The sequence below is a fragment of the Somniosus microcephalus genome, unplaced genomic scaffold (assembly GCF_052327205.1).
Source record: "Somniosus microcephalus isolate GS21.2 unplaced genomic scaffold, FLI_Smic_1.0 unresolved_chr7, whole genome shotgun sequence".
Classification (NCBI taxonomy): Eukaryota; Metazoa; Chordata; class Chondrichthyes; order Squaliformes; family Somniosidae; genus Somniosus; species Somniosus microcephalus.
The window spans coordinates 5,103,810-5,125,797 of record NW_028225185.1 but is presented as its reverse complement, the minus strand read 5'-3'; the positions used below and the strand labels follow the sequence as shown (position 1 = coordinate 5,125,797).

The following is a 21,988-nucleotide window of genomic DNA, read 5'->3' as shown; positions in this document are numbered from 1 at the left end:
AGGATGTCAGGAGCGCGTCGATATCTGCAGAGGTTGCACTACAAAGCTTGAAAAACCATCATGTTAGGCAAGACACAGCTGCACGGCTATCAGTTGACAGAGCTCAGACCTGAATACTCAACTAACTACCCACAGCCAAAGGTTTAATATATTATATATATATATAATATATATATTCACTGAAGCTGTCACAAGATAATAATAATAATAATAATAATCAACTTTTATTGTCATTGTTAGTGCACAAGTGCAGTACAACGAAATGTAGGCTTGCGGCTCCCGAGAGTGTACATTTAGATTAAGACATTTAAACATTCAACATACATTTGGCTTGTAATACATTAACATAAACATATAACCATAATAAAGTGCATTGGCAGATGTGCAGGCTTTAGAGTTTATTTGTGGAGTTCAGTAGGATGACAGCCCTGGGAAAGAAGCTGTTCCCAGCACGGTGGCATAGTGGTTAGCACTGTTGCCTCACAGCGCCAGGGACCCGGGTTCAAATCCGGCCTCGGGTGACTGTGTGGAGTTTGCACATTCTCCCCGTGTTTGCGTGGGTTTCCTCTGGGTGCTCCGGTTTCCTCCCACAGTCCAAAGATGTGGTTAGGTTGATTGGCTATGATAAATTGACCCTTAGTGTTAGGGGGATTAAATACGTGGGGTTACAGGGATAGGGTGGGATATGTGTCGGTGCAGGCTCGATGGGCCGAAATGGCCTCTATCTGCACTGTGGGGTTTCTGTGATTCTGTGATTCTGTAAATCTGGTCGTACGGGTGCGAATGCATCTGTAGCGTCTCCCAGATGGCAGGAGGGCGAACAGACTGCGGCTGGGGTGGGTAGGGTCTTTGATGATGGACCGTGACCTCCGTAGGCAGCGTTTCTGATACATATGCTCTATGGTCGGTAGCTGGGTGCCGGTAATGCGTTGGGCAGTTTTGACTACCCGCTGCAGGGCTTTCCGGTCATAGTAGCTACAGCTGCCGTACCATACTGTGATACAGTTTGTCAGGATGCTCTCTATTGTGCAGCGGTAAAAGTTAGAGAGGATCAGGGGTGACAGGTTACATCCCTTCAGTCTCCTTAGGAAATATAGGCGCTGCTGGGCCTTCTTCACCAGAGAGGAGGTGTTGAGGGACCAGGAGAGGTCTTCCGTGATAGAATTGCAATGTCTGATGTCTAACTTCTGTTTATCAGCACCGTGAGTGCACGAGGACAGCACAAGCAGTGTCACCAAAAAAAATTAAGAAGTGTTTTATTAAATAATGAGAGATTCTGCACACACCTTCCCTGCTGCTCGAAACCTGTTCCATACCTGTTTTCACTTTAGTAAATTCAGTTGTCTTTCGTCCCACTAAAATGAATGGAAACAAGTGGAAAAATAGTGAATTTCCGGTCCGCTTAGCCTGAAGTTTTCGCTCCAGACAGCACGGTGATATTTTTTGTTTGCATTTGTACGCAAGGGAAGTGCTAATTATTTAAAACATTTTGCATAAAGCATCTGGCCTCATTAAACGGTTTTAACTGGTGAAGACTGGCAGAAATAGGACCCCACCCCCACCCTCCCGCTTTGCCAACCCCATTAATTTTTAAAAGGGCACCACTCCCCTGTTGATAGACGAAGGCAGAGCAGGTTGTCGTACAATCGCTGCCGCCTGCGGAGAAGGGCTTTGTTCTGCTCGGCACGTTCCCCGGACTGAACGATAAGTTGTCACGCCGGGAGGGGGGGATTGCAGGCACGAACCCGCTTCCCGCTCAGTCAAGGTGCGCACCGCTGGGCCACCACCCAACGGTGCCTGATGTAAACTATTAGTCCGCGCAATTCGGTTCTGCTCAATGCCCTCTGCAGTCCTCTACCCCGGCACAGACACGGTGGGTCGAATGACCTCCTTCTGTGCCGCAAATTTCTGTGATGTACTCAAACCGCAATGTTTCTATGCTCACCACATTTTTCAAAAATAAAACGTTTAGTTGCAATAAGACACAGGCACGGTCCCCCTCAACAGCAGAGAGAGACCAGTACGCGCCAGAGGTCTGATCCCTGGTATGGGCCGAGTTAGGCAATCGCAACTACGGCAACAGTTATGCGCTAAAGTTGCCCCTCGGGTGCGTGGGGAAGAGGAAGGGGAGAAAATTTGCTCCCAATCATGAAACTGCAGATGCGTGGATGTTAGGTTCACACGGACTGGGATCGGCTGTTGAGTACTCCGTGGTCCGATAGCCTCTCAACTACTGAAGGGCTGCTGGGGTCAGTGGAGCCATTCCCCAGCCAGAAACAGCACCTTGAGGAATAAAATTTAAATGGTTGAAACACCACCACCTGCACCCTTATTGGTGGCTGCGATTTTGGATGTAAATTGCACACCAGATGAAAATACAGAGATGAACACACCAGAGCATGCTGCAATTCACAGACAAGCGCCGTCGGAAAGATACGTAACCTGGAGCAGTTTGAATTTTCCCCAAAGTTAAACGTCATCAGAGCAGACATCAGCAACTCTCACAATATCAATGCCACACAAGCTCAGTTTGCCATTTTAACCACGTGTCCTTGGGTGGGTCACAGCTGCATTACCTGTTTTAGAACACTGTGCTTCCTCGACCCTTTCAAAAAGATCACAGCATAAACTGGGAACACAATCTCCTGGTGCACTGCCCAAGTTCCTATCAGTTTACAGGTTATATTGTACCCCTCCCCCCTTTCTTTGTGCGTGCGTGGCTTGGGCCAGAGTCAGTCCATATATCCTGGAGGTTCCGAGAGCCCTCCTGACCTGACGACAGAAATAAATACTCCTTACTTGACTGGATAGTGATTTGGCGAGCTCGGGCAGGAATAGATTTGCGCCAAGGCGTTTCGTGACCTCTAGCTGTGAGTTTTGTTATCCGCTTACTTTGGCATCCCTCAATTTCCTAATTAGCCAAACGATTTATACAACACTTCACTACATCGGCAAAGAAAACTCTCAAGCTGTTTTGGAGTGTGCAATTATACATTTTCTGTTTTTATTTCTGATTTCCGCAGTACAGGAAACTTTGTCTTATCCGGAGGCTAAATGTCCGGAATGCTCGAGCCACCGGCAAAAATCAGGAGCCGTTGCGTTAGGTTTTTTTTCTTTTCGTTGCTTTTTTCCCTCAACAGTCAAGCTCTGCAAGGTCTGTAGCTAAGCAACAGCTTCAGCTAGAGACGCTACAGAGACGCTTGCCGACTGTTTAGAAGCTGTTGCTAAGCAACAGGGTTTGTTGATTCACACGGAGCTGAAAACCTCCGTATGTTTCAACATTCGCGCAGTTTTGAGGGAACAGCAACAGCTCAGTCCCGTCGGTGCCGGATAGCACAAAGTTTCCTGTATGTTGCTTTAGTAGCTACAGGCCGGGTTCCAGACGGACAGGCGCCCACAGCTCAAGAGGTTCTGATGTAGGATGGGTCCGAAGCTTTAAAAGGCCTCGAATCCCAAAAGGAACGTGGTCCGTTTCAATTCCACACCACGGCATTACTGAAAGGCATGGAACACGCGACCACAGCGCCCTCCAGAGTACAGTACCTTACTGGAACGATGTCCGTGGAAAGCACTTGTTTAACAAGGGAGCGGGACTGACAGCTCACAGGTGCCGAACAGCAAGGTACAGCTTCTCACAAAATGGTTGCTTTGCCACGCGGCATGAGGTCCCTCGTGCCTTTCAGCGTCACTGGCACCCCATCAGCTACCTCGCCTGGGAAATGGGGTGTTACACGAGGAGAGGGGGGGTGGAGCGGAAGACTGAATAAAGGGACTACAAGCTTACAGCGACGTCCACCGGCTGTAGGAAGGGACTTCAATAACTGAGGTGCGTTACTGTTTAGGGTGAAGTTTCCTGCTTTAAAAAAAAAACAAGCATCGTCTCTCAGCATTCCTAGAGCCAACACTGTACAATCTTTTATTTTATATACACAAACTGCGCTCACCAAGAGCGGTTCGCAGGTCCACAATCAATTCCTCCGGGTAGACGCTCCTCTGCTCCCATATTGTAAATATTCGCTCCACTGATTTGCGGATGGAAGGATCCCTAAAGAAAGCCAGAAAAGTGAGAGGACACGCGTGAATTCGTGCTCGTTTGGAACAACCGCAGAACATTTGACGCAGCTTCTTACACTTGGTGATTGATTCAGATGTAAAAGTCTGTTACTTGAGTCTCGTCACAGATTCATCCAGTGTTGCGAGTTTATTCTATGACGGGGACGAAGGGTCGCGGACATTTTGTTCGTGTGGATCTCTCCTGCGCTGCCCCTATTCCCCCATTCTTTTCTCCTTTTTTAATATCTCTGCACCTAATGATCTTTCACGTCAAATTACTTTCTATTATGCATTTTGCGGATCAACTAATCCATCAACTTCCTCTCGGTGAGTGGTGTGTCTGCTGATCTCCCCCCTCTCCCCTATTTTTTTATCATTTCCCCCCAACCTTCCCAAAATCCCCGTTTATCTTTCAGACTTCAGTTCTGATGAAGGGTACGCACCCGAACATTTAATCTGTCTTTTCTCTTCACAGATGTTGCCGAAACCGTTTTATTTTCAGTACATGTAATGAATGGCCCAGTTTTGGATAACACCGCAAAACTAGCCCATCTGTGCAAGTTCTTACATAAGAACGTAAGAAATAGAAGGAGTCGGCCATTCGGCCTCTCGAGCCTGCTCCGTCATTCATTAAGATCATGGCTGATCATCGACCTCAACTCCACTTTCCCGCCTGATCCCCGTATCCCTTGATTCCCCGAGAGTCCAAAAATCTATCGATCTCAGCCTTGACCGACTCAGCATCCACAGCCCTCTGGGCTGGAGAATTGCAAAGATTCACAACCCTCTGAGTGAAGAAATTCCTCCTCAGAGTCATAACGGCACAGAAGGAGGCCATTCGGACCATCGAGTCCATGCCGGCTCTCTGTAGAGCGATCCAGTCAGTCCCATTCCCCCGCTCTATCCCCGTAGCCCTGCAAGTTTATTTCCCTCAAGTGCCTATCCAGTCTCCCCTTGAAAACATCGAGTGTCTCCGCTTCCACCACTTCCGTCGGCAGCGAGTTCCAGGTCCTCACCACTCGCTGCGTAAAAATGATTTCCCTCACGTCCCCCCCGTATCTCTTGTCCAAAACCTTAAATCTGTGTCCCCTAGTCCTTGTACCATCAACTAGTGGGAACAGCCTTTCCCCGTCTAGCCTACCCAAACCCATCATAATCTTGTACACCTCTGTCAAATCACCCCTCAACCTCCTTTGCTCTAATGAAAACAAATCCAGCTTCTCCAACCTGTCCTTGTAGCTAAGATCCCCCATCCCCGGAACCATTCTGGTAAATCTCCTCTGCACCCTCTCAAGGGCCTGCACATCCTTCCTAAAGTGTGGTGACCAGAACTGGACCCAATACTCCAGTTGTGGCCTAACCAGCGCTTTATAAAAGTTCAGCATAACTTCTATACTATTGAACTCAATACCTCTATTTATGAAGCCCAAGATCCAATATGCTTTGTTAACCACTCTCTCAATATGTCCCGCCACCTTCAGGGACCTATGCACATTAACTCCCAGGTCCCTCTGTCCCTGCACACTCTTTAAAACTGTGCCATTAAGTGTATATTGCCTCTCCCTGTTCCTTCTGTCAAAATGCATTACCTCACACTTCTCTGTATTAAACTCCATCTGCCACTTGTCTGCCCATTCTGCTAGCCTTTCTATGTCCTGTTGCAGTCGATTGGTATCATCCTCACTGTTTGCCACACCCCCAAGTTTGGTGTCATCAGCAAATTTAGAAATTCTACTCAGTATTCCAATATCCAGGTCATTTATATATATCAAAAAAAGCACTGACCCTTGGGGAACACCACTGTCTACCATCCTCCAGTCTGAAAAACAGCCATTTACCACAACTCGCTGTTTTCTGTCCTTAAGCCAATTCCTTATCTAAGCTGCCACTGACCCACCTATTCCATGAGCCTCAATTGTTAACCAGCCTTCTATGTGGTACTTTGTCAAACGCCTTCCGAAAATCCATGTAGACAACATCTCAGCCTCAGTCTTAAATGGCCGACCCCTTATTACGAGACTGTGACTCCCCTTTACACTAATTTTCCCCTTTAAAAAAAAAGGTTAGCAACATCGCTAGTTGGTTTCTGTCCCGTTTACTCTGAAACGGGCTGCAGGAACTCGGCAAGCTAGTGTCCATTATCAACTGAAAATTGGCCGAGAACTTGCAGTCACAAAGTTTTGCCGATATTCGGCAGGAGAAGAAAAATAAAGGTTTCCCCAAGCAGTTTACATTCAGTCGTGTCGGTATAAAATGCACCACCATGGGGCTTTTTCGTACTGTAACAAGGGACAGGTGTGTCCCAAACCCGATTTCTGTGGGGGGGGGGGGGGAAAGAGAGATCACCTGGAGAAACTGCGCTCCAGTACGAACAGAAAAGTCGAGAGATTTCATAGCTTAATTCACGCTTTGATAATCCTGCTTCACCCAACACGACGTATTAATTGGGATAGTCAGAGTGTGAAAGGCTTAGAGGGTGCAGAATTCTTAAAGTGCATCCAGGAGAGCTTTTTGAGCCAACATGTAGAAAGTCCTACAAGAGAGGGGCGGTACTGGACCTAATTCTAGGGAATGTAGCCGGGCAAGTGGTGGAAGTGTCAGTAGGAGAGCATTTTGGCGACAGTGACCATAATTCGGTGAGATTTAAGGTGGTCATGGAAAAAGACAAAGACGGCCCGGAAATAAGGTTTCTAAATTGGGGAAAGGCCGATTTTAATATGATAAGGCAGGATCTGGCCAAAGTGGACTGGGAGCAGCTACTTATAGGAAAATCCACATCAAAGCAGTGGGAGACTTTCAGAAGGGAAATAGAGAGAGTACAACGCCAACATGTTCCTGTAAAGGTCAAGGGTGGGACCAACAAGCAAAGGGAACCTTGGATGACAAGGGATATACAAAAATGCATTAGGAAAAAAAGGGGGGCTTTTGGCAGTTACAAAAGACTAAAGACGGAGGAAGCCCTAGAGGAGTATAAAAAGTGCAGGAGCATACTTAAAAAAGAAATTAGGAGGGCGAGGAGGGGCCATGAAATAACACTGGCGAGCAAAATAAAGGAAAATCCTAAGATGTTTTATAAGTATATTAAGGGCAAGAGGATAACCAGGGAAAGGGTAGGGCCCATTAGGGACCAAAGGGGCAATCTGTATGTAGAGCCAGATGATGTAGGCGGGGTTTTAAATGAATTTTTTGCATCTGTGTTCACTATGGAGAAAGACGATGTAGACATAGAAATCGGGCAAGGGGACTGTGACATACTTGAACATATTAGCATCGAGAGGGAGGAGGTACTAGCGGTTTTAGCAGGCCAAAAAGTGGATAAATCCCCAGGCCCGGACGAGATGTATCCCAGGCTGTTGTGTGAGGCAAAGGAGGAGATTGCAGGGGCTCTGACACAAATTTTCAGAACCTCTCTGGCCACAGGGGATGTACCAGAGGACTGGAGAACAGCTAACGTAGTACCATTATTCAAGAAGGGTAGCAGGGATAAACCAGGGAATTACAGGCCAGTGAGCCTAACATCTGTGGTAGGGAAATTATTGGAAAAAATTCTGGAGGGACAAAATTAGTCTCCACTTGGAGAGGCAAGGATTAATCGGGGATAGTCAGCATGGCTTTGTCAAGGGTAAATCATGTCTGACCAATCTGATTAAATTTTTCGAGGGGGTGACTAGGTGTGTGGATGGGGGAAATGCTGTGGATGTGGTTTACATGGATTTCAGTAAAGCTTTTGACAAAGTCCCGCATAGGAGACTGGTCAAGAAGGTAAGAGCCCATGGGATCCAGGGTGCCTTGGCGCGTTGGATCCTAAACTGGCTGAGTGGCAGGAGGCAGAGGGTGATGGTCGAAGGTTGCTTTTGTGACTGGAAGCCTGTGTCCAGTGGGGTACCTCAGGGATCGGTGCTGGGTCCCTTGCTGTTTGTGATCTACATAAATGATTTGGATGAGAATGTAAAAGGTATGATCAGTAAGTTTGCAGATGACACGAAAATTGGTGGGGTGGTAAATTGCGAGGAGGAAAGCCTCAGGCTACAGGACGATATAAACGGGTTGGTCAGATGGGCGGAAAAGTGGCAAATGGAATTTAACCCTGAAAAGTGCGAGGTGATGCATTTTGGACGGACAAATAAGGCAAGGGAATACACAATGAGTGGTAGGACCCTAGGAAGTACAGAGGGTCAGAGGGACCTTGGTGTACATGTACATAGATCCCTGAAGGCAGCGGAACAGGTAGATAAGATGGTTAAAAAGGCATATGGGATACTTGCCTTCATTAGCCGAGGCATAGAATATAAGAGCAGGGAGGTTATGATGGAGCTGTACAAAACGCTGGTGAGGCCACAGCTGGAGTACTGTGTGCAGTTCTGGTCGCCTCACTATAGGAAGGATGTGATTGCTTTGGAGGGGGTGCAGAGAAGATTCACCAGGATGTTACCTGGGATGGAGCGCCTCAGCTATGAAGAAAGACTAAACAGGCTGGGGTTGTTTTCCTTGGAGCAAAGAAGGCTGAGGGGGGGCCTGATTGAGGTGTACAAAATGATGAGGGGCATAGATAGGGTAGATAAAGAGGAACTTTTCCCCTTAGTAGGGGGGTCAATAACAAGGGGGCATAGGTTCAAGGTAAAGGGCAGGAGGTTTGGAGGGGATTTGAGGAGGAACTTTTTCACCCAGAGGGTGGTTGGAATCTGGAACTCACTGCCTGAAAGGGTGGTAGAGGCAGGAACCCTCATAATATTCAAGAAGCATTTGGATGAGCACTTGAAATGCCATTGCATACAAGGCTATGGACCAAATGCTGGAAAATGGGATTAGACTGGACAGGGATTGATGGTCGGCGCAGACACGATGGGCCGAAGGGCTTCTTTCTGTGCTGTATAACTCTATGACGTTCTGGGAGAGCGCTCCAGGTACAGTACAAGCAGCATGTGAAGCTTCAGCCTGGGGCTGCAAGGCATCTTCACATATACAGAGCTACATTACTTTAAGAGGTTGACAGCACTTGGTATGGTGGACGGGTTCAGTGGCAATTATCCCAAATTTATCTTTCCAAACATTCGATGTTTGCACCAATCCCCGTCGAGCTGCTTTGGTCATTTTTTAAAGTAACGTGATGCAATTGTGTCATCTGCAATGTCCTATAACCGCCATGAATTACTGAAATCGATTTATGATTTGACTAGATGCTTCCCCAGATTCAGGGCACTCCATCTCCACACTGAACTCCTTTTTAAGGCCTTAAAACTTAAAAAAAAGTGACAAATGTTACATCCCATTCAAAATAGGGGAAAGGAGCATGCCAGGAATTGATAGGTCAGTTATTTCAGCCTAGGTTGAGGGTAAATTTCCAGATACCATTATTACACAATAGAATTAATGAACATTTAAAGAGATGTGGGCTAATCAGGGACAGTGAGCATAGATTTGTAAAGGGCCATTTGACTAACTGAATTTTTTTTGAGGGAATCAGCATGCACAGATAAAGGGAAGGCAGTGGATTTTCAGAAGGCATTTAATAAGGTGCTACATAAAAGACTTTAAGGCGCATGGTGTTGAAGGAAATGTCGCCGCATGGGCAGAGAGACAGCTGCGGGACAGAAGATAAGGATGTGATTGTGGACGGTGATGGGCCTCACGGATCCGTGTTGGGACCTCTTGGCTGCCTATTTACCAAAGTACAGTAAGTTGGACACAGACACATAGAGGAATGATATACCAGTTTGTTGACAATGATAGAAACATAGAAGATAGGAGCAGGCGTAGGCCATTCGGCCCCTCGAGCCCGCTCCGCCATTCAATGAGATCATGGCTGATCATCCAAATTCAGTACCCTGTCCCTGCCTTCTCCCCATATCCCGTGATCCCTTTAGCCTTAAGAAATATATCCAACTCCTTCTTGAATATATTTAATGAATTGGCCTCAACTGCCTTCTGTGGTAGAGAATTCCACAGGTTCACCACTCTCTGGGTGAAGAAATTCCTCCTCATCTCTGCCCTAAATGGCTTACCCCTTATCCTTAGACTGTGACCCCTGGTTCTGGACTCCCCCGCCATCGGGAACATCCTTCCTGCATCTAGTCTGTCTAGTCCTGTTAGAATTTTATAAGTTTCAATGAGATCCCCTCTCATGCGTCTAAACTCCAGCGAGTACAAGCCCAATCGACCCAATCTCTCCTCATACGTCATTCCTGCCATCCCAGATATCAGCCTGGTGAATCTTCGCTGCACTCCCTCCATGGCAAGAACATCCTTCCTCAGATAAGGCGACCAAAACTGCACACAATACTCAAGGTGTGGTCTCACCAAGGCCCTGTACAACTGCAGCAAGACATCCTTGTTCCTGTACTTGAACCCTCTCGCTACAAAGGCCAACATACCATTTGCCTTCTTAACCGCCTGCTGCACCTGCATGCTTACCTTCAGTGACTGGTGCACAAGGACACCCAGGTCTCTTTGCACTTCCCCTTCTCCCAATCTATTGCCATTCAGATAATAATCTGCCTTCCTGTTTTTGCCACCAAAGTGGATAACCTCGCATTTATCCACATTATACTGCATCTGCCATGCTTCTGCCCAATCACCCAACCTGTCCAAATCATACTGGAGTTTCTCGGCATCCTCCTCACAGCACACACGCCCACCCAGCTTTGTGTCGTCTGCAAACTTGGAGATGTTACATCTAGTTCCCTCGCCCAGATCATTTATATATATATATATATATATATATTGTGAATAGCTGGGGTCCTGGCACCGATCCCTGCGATTCAACGTGTCAACACGCTTATGTCATGACACAAGCACGGGACTAGCAATTATATTCGCAGCCATGCATGTTCGGTGCTGAAAGTGTCACGGTGCCAGCTCAAGGCACCCATGCATGCAGAGAACAAGAGTTTTTTTGGTGGTGGGGGTGGGGGGAAGAGCTGCCTACATGGAAGCTGGATTTAGTGAGTTGCTCAAACATGGTAGGCTGGTGGCACACCTCTCTAAGACCCAAACCCTGAAGTAATGTAAAGGCACGATTACCCAGCTTCAAATGCCCCTCTTCAAACATAACTAACGCTTGAAAAATCAAGAGGCATTATACTATTGGACACATCATCATTGCACTTTACTGAAATCCCAGTGACTGTTAGACTGGTACTCGCTATTTCATTAATACATATTTCAACTTGCAATGTACAAGAAAGGCAGCTTGTAATAGATGTAAAAAAAAAGCTTGCTTTAGTAAGAAACATTGTTGAATTTTACTAATTTAGTTCCTCAATAAAATGCACCAATTCCCAAGATACCGGACCTTCCTAAACACCTCGGATTCTCATTTTAAACTATCCCATTCTGACTCCAGTTCTCTTTTTTTTAAAGTTAGTTTTGTTCCCTGTCATAATACAATGTGTACAGCAGGCACCTCCAAGCACTGGAGAGGTACCACCAACGCTGCCTCCACAAGATCCTGCAAATCCATCGGCAGGATAGGCGCACCAACGTCAGTGTTCTCGCTCAGGCCAACATCCCCAGCATCGAAGCTTTGACCACGCTCAATCAGCTCCGACAGACGGGCCACATCGTCCGCATGCCCGATACGAGACTCCCAAAACAAGCGCTTTACTTGGAGCTCCGGCACGGCAAGAGAGCCCCAGGTGGGCAGGGGAAACGCTTCAAGGACACCCTCAAAGCCTCCTTGAAAAAGTGTAACATCCCCACCGACACCTGGGAATCCCTGGCCCCAAGAACGCACAAAGTGGAGGAGAAGCATCCGGGAAGGCGCTGAACACCTCGAGTCTGTTCACCGGGAGCAAGCGGGAAGCCAAGCGCAAACAGCGGAAGGAGCGCACGTCAACCCAAGCACCCCACCCACCCGCCCCTTCAACCACTGTCTGCCCCACCTGTGAGAGAGAGACTGTAGGTCCCGCATTGGACTCATCAGTCACCTGAGAGCTCTTTTAGCGTGGGAGCAAGTCATCCTCGGTTCTGAGGGACTGCCTAAGAAGAATACAATATACATTCTCGATTTGCTCTCATTTGACAGTTCAATTGGCAAATCTCCGGCTTCCTCGAGTCAAAAAAACTGCCATCACTTCAGTCAAGAAATGGCAATTACAGCAAACGTGTATTCAATAAACAGACTGGTTTTAAAATATTCGGTAATTCATCCAACTGCAGTGGTGCCAAGTTGAACTGAGAGAGGCAGCTGGATTGACATACATAGTTGAAGTCTCACCTCCCTCCAATTCTCTCTTTTCGTCTCCTAAAGGTGCCGACTCTCAGCAGGGTACAAGTGCACGGAAAGCAGCAGCCCGACTATACCTTATTATAGTGGCCGTTAAAATGTGAGCCTGGACACTGAGTGCTGGCAATCATGGTCACATTCAAGCACAATATCATTCTCCACCAATGTTCACACACACACACGCTCTCCAGTAAGGGGCGGGGGGGAGGGTCACTGGATGCTGATCACGAGCGGGAATGAGGGCCGTTTTGTTCAAACTCCTCCGAGCCCAGGGTGGGGCGGTCAAGTGCAGGACGCAAAACGTTACCCCAGCGGAGGCCAGCTGATTCAGCAAAGGCCGAGAATCAAACCTGGGCCCTTTAAGCTTTGTCCTGTCATAGACTAAACCAATGACGGGTGAGATAGGGAGAGCGGAGAAACCCAGCCAGAGTTCGCACTCGTGCTTTCCATCCCGTGACCCTTGCTGGTAAAGGTTTGTGCAAGAACAGCGGTCGAGGACTGGATCAGGCTTGGCCACGTTGCTCCCCTGTGGCGAAATAACCCGACGACACACACCATCGAGCTCGCACATAAACAACAACAACAACTTGCATTTATACAGCGCCTGTAATGTAGTAAAACCTCCCAAGGCGCTTCACAGGACCGTTATAAAACACAAATTTGACACCGAGCCACAGAAGGAGAAATTAGAACAGATGACCAAAAGCTTTGTCAAAGAGTTCGGTTTTAATGAGCATCTTAAGAGGAAAGAGAGGTAGAGAGGCGGAGAGGTTTAGGGAGGGAACTCCAGGGCTAGGGGCCCGGGCAGCTGAAGGCACGGCCGCCAATGGTGGAGCGACGGAAATCGGGGGATGCCCAAGAGGCCAGAATTGGAGGAGCGCAGAGATCTCGGAGGGCTGGAGAAGATTACAGAGCTGGGAAGGGGGGGGAGGCGAGGCCATGGAGAGATTTGAAAACAAGGATGAGAATTTAAAAAAGCGAGGTGTTGCTTAACCGGGAGCCAATTAGGTCAGCGAGCACAGAGCTGATGGGTGAACGGGACTTGGTGTGAGTTAGAAACATAGAAGATAGGAGCAGGAGTCGGCCATTCGGCCCCTCGAGCCTGCTCCGCCATTCAATGCGATCATGGCTGATCATCCAAATTCAATACCCCGTCCCTGCTTTCTCCCCATATCCCTTGATCCCTTTAGCCTCAAGAAATATATCCAACTCCTTCTTGAATATATTTAATGAATTGGCCTCTACTGCCTTCTGTGGTAGAGAATTCCACAGGTTCACCACTCTCTGGGTGAAGAAATTCCTCCTCATCTCTGTCCTAAATGGCTTACCCCTTATCCTTAGACTGTGACCCCTGGTTCTGGACTCCCCGCCATCGGGAACATCCTTCCTGCATCTAGTCTGTCTAGTCCTGTTAGAATTTTATAAGTTTCAATGAGATCACCTCTCATTCTTCTAAACTCCAGCGAGTATAAGCCCGATCGACCCAATCTCTCCTCATACGTCATTCCTGCCATCCCAGATATCAGCCTGGTGAATCTTCGTTGAACTCCTTCCATGGCAAGAACATCCTTCCTCAGATAAGGCAACCAAAACTGCACACAATACTCAAGATGTGGTCTCACCAAGGCCCTGTACAGCTGCAGCAAGACATCCCTGCTCCTGTACTCAAATCCTCTCACTATGAAGGCCAACATACCATTTGCCTTCTTAACCGCCTGCTGCACCTGCATGCTTACCTTCAGCGACTGGTGCACAAGGACACCCAGGTCTTGTTGCACTTCCCCTTCTCCCAATCTATTGCCATTTAGATAATAATCTGCCTTCCTGTTTTTGCCACCACAGTGGATAACCTCACATTTATCCACGTTGTATTGCATCTGCCATGTTTCTGCCCAATCACCCAACCTGTCCAAATCATCCTGGAGTTTCTCGACATCCTCCTCACAGCACACACGCCCACCCAGCTTTGTGTCATCTGCAAATTTGGAGATATTACATCTAGTTCCCTTGTCCAGATCATTTATATATATTGTGAATAGCTGGGGTCCAAGGACCGATCCCTGCGGTACCCCACTAGTCACTGCCTGCCATTCGGAAAAAGTCCAGTTTATTCCAACTCTTTGCTTTCTGTCTGCCAACCAGTTTTCTATCCAAGTCAATACCTTGCCCCCAATCCCATGTGCCTTAACTTTACACGCTAATCTCCTATGCGGGACCTTATCGAAAGCCTTCTGAAAGTCCAAATACACCACATCCACTGGTTCTCCCTTATCTATTTTACCAGTTACATCCTCAAAAAATTCCAGTAGATTAGTCAAGCACGATTTACCTTTTGTAAATCCATGTTGACTTTGTCCGATCCTGTCACTGTTTTCCAAGTGCTCTGCTATTACACCTTTTATAATGGACTCTAGCATTTTCCCCACTACCGATGTCAGGCTTACCGGTCTGTAATTATTCATTTTCTCTCTACCACCTTTTTTGAATAGTGGGGTAACATTAGCTACCCTCCAATCCATGGGTACTGTTCCAGATTCCATCGAATGTTGGAAGATGATCAGCAATGCATCTACTATTTCTAGGGCCACTTCCTTAAGTACCCTAGGATGTAGATTATCAGGCCCTGAGGATTTATCATCCTTCAGTCCCATCAATTTCCCTAACACCATTTCCCTACAAATACTGATTTCTTTCAGTTCCACCCTTTCATCAGACCCTATGTTCCCCAGCATCTCTGGGAGATTATTTGTGTCCTCCTTTGTGAAGACAGAACCAAAATATGTATTTAGTTGGTCTGCCATTTCTTTGTTCCCCATTATAAATTCCCCTGATTCTGACTGCAAGGGACCTACGCTTGGCTTCACCAATCTTTTTCTCTTCACATATCTATAAAAGCTTTTACAGTCAGTTTTTATGTTCACTGCAAGCTTACTCTCATATTCTATTTTCCCTTTCTTAATTAATCCCGTTGTCCTCCTTTGTTGAATCCTAAACTGCTCCCAATCCTCAGGATTATTGCTTTTTCTGGCCAATTTATATGTCCTCTCCTTGGACACGGGGTGGGGGGGCAGCTGAGTTTTGGATGAGCTCTAGTTTACGGAGGGTGGAATGTGGGAGGCCGGCCAGGAGTGGGTTGTAATAGTCGAGTCTGGAGGTAACAAAGGCAAGGATGAGGGTTTCAGCAGCGGATGAGCTGAGGCAGGGGCGGAGTGGGGCGATGTTCAGTGGCGTGACGGGGACAGTACCCGTCAGAACGCAACACCTTCAGGAGAGGCGGCAAGAAAATTGGTAAAGGGCAAGAAAAAAAAATCTAACTGCAACAACACTATAATGTTACCACTGTACGCCAAGGGCATGCAAACTTACAGCATGCCCACAGGATACAAAATAACCCCAAATAAACAAACAGTCTTTGCACGGGCTATCTTACTGAAGGTAAACATGCAGGTGCAGCAGGCGGTTAAGAAGGCAAATGGTATGTTGGCCTTCATAGCGAGAGGGTTCGAGTACAAGAACAAGGATGTCTTGCTACAGTTGTACAGGGCCTTGGTGAGACCGCACCTTGAGTATTGTGTGCAGTTTTGGTCGCCTTATGAGGAAGGATGTTCTTGCCATGGAAGGAGTGCAGCGAAGATTCACCAGGCTGATACCTGGGATGGCAGGAATGACGTATGAGGAGAGATTGTGTCGATTGGGCTTATACTCGCTGGAGTTTAGAAGATTGAGAGGGGATCTCATCGAAACCTATAAAATTCTGTCAGACCTGGACAGACTAGATACAGGAAGGATGTTTCTGATGGCCGGGGAGTCCAGAACCAGGGGTCATAGTCGAAGGATAAGGGGTAAGCCATTTAGGACTGAAATGAGGAGGAATTTCTTCACCCAGAGAGTGGTGAACCTGTGGAATTCTCTGCCACAGAGGGCGGTGGAGGCCAATTCATTAAGTATATTCAAGAAAGAGTTGGATATATTTCTTAAGGCTAAAGGGATGAAGGGATATGGGGAGAAGGCAGGGACCGGGTACTGAATTTGGATGATCAGCCATGATCTCATTGAATGGTGGAGCAGGCTCGAAGGGCCGAATGGCCGACTCCTGCTCCTATCTTCTATATCTATGTATCTATGTATCTTGTAAACTCCAAATGCCGATCCACTCTACTCTGCTTTTAATAATGTCCCAATCAGTTACTGTTTCCAGGCTTGGCCCACTTTTAAATTTAAGCATCTGTTGTGGAGAGAATTAGAAAATTAACAACTTTGTAAATTTGCAAATCTGTCCCGACTGCAACTTAAATAAAAACAACTTTCAGAAACACAAGACTTTTTATCATTTGCCTGGAGAAAACAAAACTTAATTCCAAATAGCAACATTCAGAGACCTTTCCTCTGATTGCGCAGCGCTGTCCAGGGCTGTGCAGAGCCACACGAACCGAGGCAGCCCCAACTTCAATCCCTCATTTCTGCTGAGCTAGCAGATTGCCGGATGCTGCCATCGGCATCAGCAGCTCCGCATTATGGTGATTTGTTTTCAGTGACACTGGCAAGACCGCATTTATTATCCGTAGACGCCCTAAGGTGGTGGCGGCGGCGGTGGGTCATCCTCCTGAACCGTCGCAGTCCTTGCGGTGATGGCTCCCGTTAGGGAATCCAGGATACTGACGCGGCTACAATAGAAACATAGAAGATAGGAGCAGGAGTCGGCCATTCAGCCCTTCGAGCCTGCTCCGCCATTCAATGAGATCATGGCTGATCATCCAAATTCAGTACCCTGTCCCTGCCTTCTCCCCATATCCCTTTAGCCTTAAGAAATATATCCAACTCTTTCTTGAATATATTTAATGAAGTGGCCTCCACCGCCCTCTGTGGCAGAGAATTCCACAGGTTCACCACTCTCTAGGTGAAGAAATTCCTCCTCATTTCAGGAATAACAAGACAAGAACATAAGAATTAGGACTGGGAGTCAGCTATTCGGCCCCTCAAGTCTGCTCCGCCATTCAATGAGATCGCGGCTGATCATCGACCTCAACTCCACTTTCCCGCCCGATCCCCATATCCCTCGATTCCCCGAGAGTCCAAAAATCTATCGATCTCAGCCTTGAATATACTCAATGACTGAGCCTCCACAGCCCTCTGGGGCAGAGAATTCCACAGATTCACCACCCTCCGAGTGAAGAAATTCCTCCTCATCTCAGTCCTCAATGGCCGACCCCTTATCCTGAGACTGTGCCCCCTGGTTCTAGACTCTCCAGCCAGGGGGAAACAGCCTCTCAGCATCTACCCTGTCAATCCCCCTCAGAATCTTATACGTTTCAATGAGATCACCTCTCATTCTTCTAAACTCCAGAGAGTATAGACCCAATCTACTCAATCTCTCCTCACTGGACAGCCCTCTCATCCCAGACATCAATCTAGGAATGGCAACGTGTGTCCACGTTAGGATGGTGTGAGACTTGGGAGGGGAACTTGGAGGTAATTGTGTTCCAACAACACTGCTACATTGGTCCTTCTCAGTGGTAGGGGCTGGGGTGCGAGGAAATGCTATAGAAGTGACCTTGGCAGTCGCTGCAGGGCAAACCGTAGATAGTACATGCTGCGGCCACAGTGTGCTGGTGAGAGGGAGCAGATTCTCAATCTTGTGGCAGGGACAGCATTAATGGAGAAGGGGATTAAAGCCAATAGCAAAATCACTCCGGGCTCCTGCTACCAATCCCTGCTCAGTTACTCATGGCAGGAAGTGAGCACAAGTCAAGTGTCAACAAATGCTGGCTTGTCTGTGACGCCCCCTGCAGTTAAATAGCTTGCCAACACTAACTGCTTCCACTTGCGTGACTAAAGAGTTAAGTACTGGAGGCTGGTCAGTAACCCCTGAGACGACACAACAACTTGCATTTATATAGCGCCTTTAACGTAGTAAATTGTCTCAAAGCAGTTCAAATTTGACACCGAGTCACATAAGGAGATATTAGGACAGATGACAAAAGCTGGGGCAAAGAGGTCGGTTTTAAGGAGGGTCTTAAAGGAGGAGAGAGGCGGAGAGGTTTAGGGAGGGAATTCCAGAGCTCGGGGCCCAGGCGGCTGAAGGCACGGCCGCCAATGGTGGAGCGATGGAAATCGGGGACGGTCAAGAGGCCAGAATTGGAGGGGCGCAGAGATCTGGGCGGGTTGTGGGTTTGGAGAAGGTTAGAAAGATAGGGAGGGGACAGGCCACAGAGGGATTTGAAAACAAGGATGAGAATTTTAAAATCGAGGCTTTGCTTAACCGAGAGCCAGTGTAGGTCAGTGAGCACAGGGGGTGATGGGTGAACGGGACTGGGTGTGAGTTAGGACACGGGGCAGTGAGCACAGGGGGTGATGGGTGAACGGGACTGGGTGTGAGTTAGGACACGGGGCAGTGAGCACAGGGGGCGATGGGTGAACAGGACTGGGTGTGAGTTAGGACACGGGGCAGTGAGCACAGGGGGTGATGGGTGAACGGCACTCGGTGTGAGTTAGGACACGGGGGCAGCAGAGGACAGGGGGCGATGGGTGAACAGGACTTGGTGCGAGTTAGGACACGGGGCAGTGAGCACAGGGGGTGATGGGTGAACGGGACTCGGTGTGAGTTAGGACACGGGGCAGCAGAGGACAGGGGGTGATGGGTGAACGGGACTGGGTGAGAGTTAGGACACGGGGCAGTGAGCACAGGGGGTGATGGGTGAACGGGACTGGGTGCGAGTTAGGACACGTGGCAGTGAGCACAGGGGGCGATGGGTGAACGGGACTGGGTGAGAGTTAGGACACGAGGCAGTGAGCACAGGGGGTGATGGGTGAACGGGACTGGGTGTGAGTTAGGACACGGGGCAGTGAGCACAGGGGGTGATGGGTGAACGGGACTGGGTGCGAGTTAGGACACGGGGCAGTGAGCACAGGGGGTGATGGGTGAACGGGACTGGGTGTGAGTTAGGACACGGGGCAGTGAGCACAGGGGGTGATGGGTGAACGGGACTGGGTGTGAGTTAGGACACGGGGCAGTGAGCACAGGGGGTGATGGGTGAACAGGACTGGGTGTGAGTTAGGACACGGGGCAGTGAGCACAGGGGGTGATGGGTGAGCGGGACTGGGTGTGAGTTAGGACACGGGGCAGTGAGCACAGGGGGTGATGGGTGAATGGGACTGGGTGTGAGTCAGGACACGGGGCAGTGAGCACAGGGGGTGATGGGTGAACGGGACTGGGTGTGAGTTAGGACACGGGGCAGTGAGCACAGGGGGTGATGGGTGAACGGGACTGGGTGTGACTTTGGACACGGGGCAGTGAGCACAGGGGGTGATGGGTGAACGGGACTGGGTGTGAGTTAGGACACGGGGCAGTGAGCACAGGGGGCGATGGGTGAACAGGACTGGGTGTGAGTTAGGACACGGGGCAGTGAGCACAGGGGGTGATGGGTGAACGGGACTGGGTGTGACTTTGGACACGGGGCAGTGAGCACAGGGGGTGATGGGTGAACGGGACTGGGTGTGAGTTAGGACACGGGGCAGTGAGCACAGGGGGTGATGGGTGAATGGGACTGGGTGTGAGTCAGGACACGGGGCAGTGAGCACAGGGGGTGATGGGTGAACGGGACTGGGTGTGAGTTAGGACACGGGGCAGTGAGCACAGGGGGTGATGGGTGAATGGGACTGGGTGTGAGTCAGGACACGGGGCAGTGAGCACAGGGGGTGATGGGTGAACGGGACTGGGTGTGAGTCAGGACACGGGGCAGTGAGCACAGGGGGTGATGGGTGAACGGGACTGGGTGTGAGTCAGGACACGGGGCAGTGAGCACAGGGGGTGATGGGTGAACGGGACTGGGTGTGAGTTAGGACACGGGGGCAGTGAGCACAGGGGGTGATGAGTGAACGGGACTGGGTGTGAGTTAGGACACGGGGCAGTGAGCACAGGGGGTGATGGGTGAACGGGACTGGGTGTGAGTTAGGACACGGGGGCAGTGAGCACAGGGGGTGATGAGTGAACGGGACTCGGTGTGAGTTAGGACACGGGGCAGTGAGCACAGGGGGTGATGGGTGAACGGGACTGGGTGTGAGTTAGGACACGGGGCAGTGAGCACAGGGGGTGATGGGTGAACGGGACTGGGTGTGAGTTAGGACACGGGGCAGTGAGCACAGGGGGTGATGGGTGAACGGGACTGGGTGTGAGTTAGGACACGGGGCAGTGAGCACAGGGGGTGATGGGTGAACGGGACTGGGTGTGAGTTAGGACACGGGGCAGTGAGCACAGGGGGTGATGGGTGAACGGGACTGGGTGTGAGTTAGGACACGGGGCAGTGAGCACAGGGGGTGATGGGTGAACGGGACTGGGTGCGAGTTAGGACACGGGGCAGTGAGCACAGGGGGTGATGGGTGAACGGGACTGGGTGTGAGTTAGGACACGGGGCAGTGAGCACAGGGGGTGATGGGTGAACGGGACTGGGTGTGAGTCAGGACACGGGGCAGTGAGCACAGGGGGTGATGGGTGAACAGGACTGGGTGTGAGTTAGGACACGGGAGCAGTGAGCACAGGGGGTGATGGGTGAACGGGACTGGGTGTGAGTTAGGACACGGGAGCAGTGAGCACAGGGGGTGATGGGTGAACGGGACTGGGTGTGAGTTAGGACACGGGGCAGTGAGCACAGGGGGTGATGGGTGAACGGGACTGGGTGTGAGTTAGGACACGGGAGCAGTGAGCACAGGGGGTGATGGGTGAACGGGACTGGGTGTGAGTTAGGACACGGGGCAGTGAGCACAGGGGGTGATGGGTGAACGGGACTGGGTGTGAGTTAGGACACGGGGGCAGTGAGCACAGGGGGTGATGGGTGAACGGGACTTGGTGTGAGTTAGGACACGGGGCAGTGAGCACAGGGGGTGATGGGTGAACGGGACTGGGTGTGAGTTAGGACACGGGGCAGTGAGCACAGGGGGTGATGGGTGAACGGGACTGGGTGTGACTTTGGACACGGGGCAGTGAGCACAGGGGGTGATGGGTGAACGGGACTGGGTGTGAGTTAGGACACGGGGCAGTGAGCACAGGGGGTGATGGGTGAATGGGACTGGGTGTGAGTCAGGACACGGGGCAGTGAGCACAGGGGGTGATGGGTGAACGGGACTGGGTGTGAGTTAGGACACGGGGCAGTGAGCACAGGGGGTGATGGGTGAACGGGACTGGGTGTGAGTCAGGACACGGGGCAGTGAGCACAGGGGGTGATGGGTGAACGGGACTGGGTGTGAGTTAGGACACGGGGCAGTGAGCACAGGGGGTGATGGGTGAACGGGACTGGGTGTGAGTCAGGACACGGGGCAGTGAGCACAGGGGGTGATGGGTGAACGGGACTGGGTGTGAGTCAGGACACGGGGCAGTGAGCACAGGGGGTGATGGGTGAACGGGACTGGGTGTGAGTTAGGACACGGGGGCAGTGAGCACAGGGGGTGATGAGTGAACGGGACTGGGTGTGAGTTAGGACACGGGGCAGTGAGCACAGGGGGTGATGGGTGAACGGGACTGGGTGTGAGTTAGGACACGGGGGCAGTGAGCACAGGGGGTGATGAGTGAACGGGACTCGGTGTGAGTTAGGACACGGGGCAGTGAGCACAGGGGGTGATGGGTGAACGGGACTGGGTGTGAGTTAGGACACGGGGCAGTGAGCACAGGGGGTGATGGGTGAACGGGACTGGGTGTGAGTTAGGACACGGGGCAGTGAG

General features: G+C 49.9%; 1 protein-coding gene across 3 annotated transcripts in view; it reads right to left on the bottom strand.

Moving 5' to 3' along the window:
* Nucleotides 1-21,988, bottom strand: part of LOC147086421 (regulation of nuclear pre-mRNA domain-containing protein 2-like) — a 112,050-nt gene that overhangs the window by 39,694 nt on the left and 50,368 nt on the right. For 2 of the 3 annotated variants that reach the window (XM_085978524.1, XM_085978525.1), the window contains exons 3-4: nucleotides 3,945-4,045; nucleotides 1,287-1,355 (exon numbers count right to left, since the gene is read on the bottom strand). In XM_085978524.1, coding sequence (XP_085834650.1) covers nucleotides 1,287-1,355; nucleotides 3,945-4,045 — 170 coding nt within the window. The remainder of the gene's footprint in view (nucleotides 1-1,286; nucleotides 1,356-3,944; nucleotides 4,046-21,988) is intronic. The other variant, XM_085978527.1, reaches the window with a different exon arrangement.